Here is a 4,919-nt window from a genome sequence, read left to right on the forward strand (position 1 = left end):
ACACCAAATCCATAAAAGTGTTTATCATCTATCCGATTGCGTTATTGGACAATTTAAAGTGTGTTGCATGGTCCGGAATTTGATAAGCAATCACCAATGATAAAACAAAATTTTTACGTACCTTTTTCTGTTCGTCCGTTGATTGGGAATAATAAGCGGTCGATTGGCCGATCGGTGGTTGCAAACAACGTGGTCTTGCAACAGATGAAGAGAGAGTACAATACGCATTGTTGAACATAGAATGTGTTGTGTGACGCAACGATGTGGTTTGAGTGACCAAACGGTAGATGACTCGAGTTACTTGCATGTTTTGGTTGGTTTTGTTTTTAACTACAATTTAGGCAATGAATTAAAAATGAAATTTCGTTTCTCTTGCACCGGTTCAATTCACTTACAATTGCTGAGACTGGTGGACTGATTCGCAGAAAGCGACACGATCAACGCTGTTCAGTAAAGTTGTTTGAGAAATGAAAATGTTCAAATGTTTATGTTAGCACACAAAATAATGGAGAAGATAACCCATAACCACGGTCGTATCTTTCTCTTATCACAGTTAGCTGAAAAGCAATTGACCCTTGGTATATTTTTGGTGTTTGATTCAGACGACCCCCGCGAAGCAAAGTGCTTTAATTACACAACTGATAAGAATTGATTTCGCACTGGTTAATCTATACATTTGTGCGGTAGGTATTTGCCTTTTCAAATTATTTTCATCTTTTTCCTGATGATGTTTCTGAATGACATTCGAAGTGCGTACCACTACAGAGCGTCATCGGCTCGATGTGACACATTCATTTGCGATGTGAGAATATTTTTTTTGTCTCAAAATGTCATGAGTTTGTTTTGAAATCGCACAATGGACGAAATAAAATCAAAGTTTCGTGATTTAATTCAAAAGCAGGTAAGTGAATCGCATTGAATATCGGTACAGCGACCGGCTAATATTCCCTTTCAACGAATCGCAGCAAAATCGAAATATCAAAATACCAGCAATGGGATTTTCCGAATATTTCATACAAAACTTATCCAGTCCAATCGAAACACCCACAACAACAACGAAAATTTCCAAATTGCCAACAGATCGACGGCTTCCCGACCAAGAAATTTTGGATGCAACCGAAGAGATTTATTTTCAAGAAAATGTCAATTGCGGTGAATACGAACTTAAGGTATGAGACGGTCACGGTGTCATTTCTTATTTTCGTGTGTGTTGTTAATGGTGTCACCCCGTTTCCATTTTAGAAATTTAACAGCACAACATTAGATTACGGTACCGTTGAGCAAGCAATGATAGTGTTAAAGCAACAGCACAAAGTGGTCTCCAAAAAAGTTTTACAAAACATTTTGGAACAGCGAACGGCTTGCAATGACGAATTTTCCCAGATCAATGAGGTACGTTCTCATCGACTGAAATCTTCCGCGGCTGCAGTTTCTTTCGTTCAATTTTTACGACACCATTTGACTTCGATTTCATTTCTCCCCTAGACTGAAAAAATTCTAAACGATTCGCTGGTGGTGTGTCGAAGTGCTCGATCCTACTTGAATTTCGCTAAAAAGAATCTCACCACAACCAGTCTCGAAATACTGGCGACTTACAAGAAGCGAGAAACACTGCAGGGATTGCTGGAAACGTTGCATACGATCAAAAAGGTCAGATCATACGAGTCACAGCTGCAGCAATTGCTGAATGACGGCAACTATTCGGGTGCGATTTCAATTCTGTTGGAGTGCAAGAATTTGGCAGAGAATTACAGTCAATACCATTGCGTCGAGGCGTTGTCGTTGAAGTTACAGGATACGATAATGTTGACCGAGTTGCAGCTGGATAATGTACTTAATGAGGTAAGATGACGATGTGACGTCTGGCGTCTTTTCAACTAAAAACTTACATTTTTATGGACAGATGACCCAAACGTTTGACACGAAAAAATATTCGAAACTTCAAGAAGCCTATAAAATGCTTGGGAAGACCATGATTGCAATGGATCAGGTAAGAATGTGTTCAACTTTCGTTTGTGAACGATTTGACTGGAACCATGTGTAACTGTTCCGATGTATAATTAGGCCTTCGCTCCCAATAAACGCGATTGAAACGTGGGGGCGTATCTAAAATATTGTTTCTTCCATTTTGCAGCTCCACATGAACTTTATATCGGCAATTCATACCAGCGCGTTCACTGTCCTGCGCCAGAACACCGAAACCAACTCCGACGAAAAGCAGAAGATGCTGTTCGAACAAATGTGTGAGAACGTACCAGCCGAAAAGTACATAACATGTCTGATAGAATTGTGCAAATTCTTCTGGTCCATACTCGTCTGTTACTATCAAGTGACAATGTGGCATCAGAATATCCAGCTGTTTGGAAAGACCGACGAACCGAACGATGAGTATATTCAGCAGAAGTTCAAAAACGGCCAATCTCGCATCTGGAATGATATTCAGTCGAAGATTTGCGTGTATTTGTCTAGCAGCAAGTTGCACACATTGAAGTACGAACAATTCATTCAAGTGTTGTCCGTCGTGCAACGATTGAAAAAGGTCGGTATTGAGTTTTGCGGCGAAAATTCGTTGAATTTGCTGGACAGCATGAAAGTGCAAAGTGTGGCATTCTTTCGACGCTATCATGCAGCTAGCTTGGAAGAAATTTGTTTATTTCTGGACAATGAGGCTTGGATGCCGATAAATTCCTTTAGCTCCGTTCTTCAATTGCAAGAATTTCGATCCGTGAAAAAATCATTGCAACGATACTTAAACGCTGCCGAGACAGGAGAAAAGGTGACACCGACATTGAGCACCAATGTAAATAAAAAGCCGACGGAAAATGGGGATCTGGACAACGAATCGTCCACACATTCGCAAGACGGAAGTTCAGTGTATGGGTCCTGTGGATATTTCTATCGTTTTTCGGAAAAAAGTTCGCCATTCGACGGAGGTTTCGATGAGGCAATGCTGGAAGAAGACATTTTGGCCGGTATTGCTGACGAATCGTCTTGCTATTTTTCGGAGGAAAGTGAAGAGGAACAGCTTGATAGTATGTCCAATCGCATCAGCATCAAAGAAAGTTGCAATTCAACGAACACGTCAGTCATTGTGAACAATTCATCGTTGAACGTTTTGCGTTGCATCGGACGTTACCTGCAAATGTGTCGCTTATTGCATTCAATATCCGGCCAAATTATTGCTTCGATGACCGAGCTGATAGATTTTTATACCTTTGTGGTTCATGACGTTTTCGGCAACGACTTGGTGAGTGTTGAATGACTGTTCCTAGTTGTGCAGTAGTAATAACGTTAAATTTTAAACCTTCAGCCTGTTCCAAAAGAAAACTTGTACACGGAGCGATTGTTGAATAACCTATCCAGGATATCGCAAGATGTTGTACCCAAAGTTAAGACATGGCCACCGCCATTCTCCATGGTTTGTTCAACTAATTGTTAAGCTATTGAGAGGATACGACTATCGATTGTCTCTTTTGCACAAATTTCGCAGATCCAAATGGAGCTGTGTAACACCGAATCATCGTACGGTCTTGTTCAACGCATCGTTGGTGTCGAAAGCTCTATATCACTCGTTCAGCAGTTCAATCAATTGCGCAATTATATGGAACATTTGCTGCCGCCGAACGATCGTCTTGCACTGCTTGATTTCCTGGACACAACGACCGAATACATAAACGATTTGCGAAAGCCCATTTTCATGTGTGTAACAGCACGAGCAATCGATTTGCAAAATGTTTTGACGTCGATGGCTAAAGTGAAATGGGACGTTAATCATGTCAACGTTGAGCACAGTTCGTATGTGGATAACTTGAATCGCGTAAGTATAAACTCATGTTCAACAGCGGTCGTGACATTCAACAACATTTTTGTTTCGTGGTTTCCAGGGCGTACAATCATTCCAAATGCGATTATCCGAAATCAATGGAGTCGTTCAAGTGCCTGCAACAGCGGTATGGGATAGTTTGGCTCACGTATTAACACATACCTTAGTCGAAGGCTATGCCAACGCAAAAAAGTGTTCAGCTGGTGGCCGGGCATTGATGCAATTAGATTTTGCCTATTTCATGTCCATTTTGGAATTGATGTCGAACTGCAAATTTCCGCACCATCGCACCTATGTCGATGCGTACATCAAAGCATTCTACATGCCAAAGGATTTGATGGAAGAATGGATTGTGGAGCAGAAACAGCGTCGCGAATATTCGAATAAACAATTGATCAGTTTGATCAGTGGTACGTGTGTCAACGATAAGAAAACGCGGCAGAAATTGTTGGCTATTGTAGAGAACACTGTGATTTGTGGCAGTCCATCGTAAAATGAACCGAATGGATGTTAAGCCGGAACTTTTGTTGAGCTGTTGATTGGTAGGTTATTGTGGTATACAAACATTCCTCTTTAAATTCTGTGTCCACAAATTCGATTCGTTTTGATGGCAGACATTCCTCCACAAATGCGAATCTTTTTCCAATTTTCGTGATTAGTCTGAGTCTAATTTTAGTATTATTTTTCGGAAAAAAAAAACTTATTTGGTTTACCCTCTCACCATGACAAGATTTTTTTTATGTTTTCTCTTTATAACCTTGAATCTCTTACTATTCATGTCATTAATGTGCAAAAGAAAGTGTATAATAAATGAAATTATTGAACTTTGTGTTGTGACCGACTCTTATGATTCTCTTAAATATTTTACGGAATAAAGGAAATATTTTTGTTTTTTTGTTTTATATTTTATAAAAAATAATTATTATTTTTTCGTTTGAATTTTTTGTTCAACATTTCGATCAAATTGTATAAACTATAAAAAAAATTGTAGAAAAGAAAATTAAATTTGTAAAATTACAATTACAAATCAATAAATTATTTAAATATTTATTTAAATTTCGTTTTTTTTTTCTGTTAAATAACCAAGGGGAGAGAA

At 39.1% G+C, this 4,919-nt stretch overlaps 1 protein-coding gene across 1 annotated transcript; it reads left to right on the forward strand.

The window, feature by feature from the left end:
* Positions 1-811: 811 nt before the first annotated feature.
* LOC119068117 (syndetin) lies at positions 812-4,618 on the forward strand. Its single transcript, XM_037171566.1, has 9 exons — positions 812-901; positions 966-1,169; positions 1,243-1,392; positions 1,486-1,842; positions 1,904-1,990; positions 2,135-3,247; positions 3,311-3,418; positions 3,491-3,817; positions 3,885-4,618. The coding sequence occupies exons 1-9, from the start codon at positions 857-859 to the stop codon at positions 4,314-4,316; spliced, it is 2,823 nt and encodes a 940-aa protein (XP_037027461.1). The 5' UTR covers positions 812-856; the 3' UTR covers positions 4,317-4,618.
* Positions 4,619-4,919: the final 301 nt, after the last annotated feature.

Source organism: Bradysia coprophila (genome assembly GCF_014529535.1).
Source record: "Bradysia coprophila strain Holo2 chromosome X unlocalized genomic scaffold, BU_Bcop_v1 contig_173, whole genome shotgun sequence".
Taxonomy (NCBI): Eukaryota; Metazoa; Arthropoda; class Insecta; order Diptera; family Sciaridae; genus Bradysia; species Bradysia coprophila.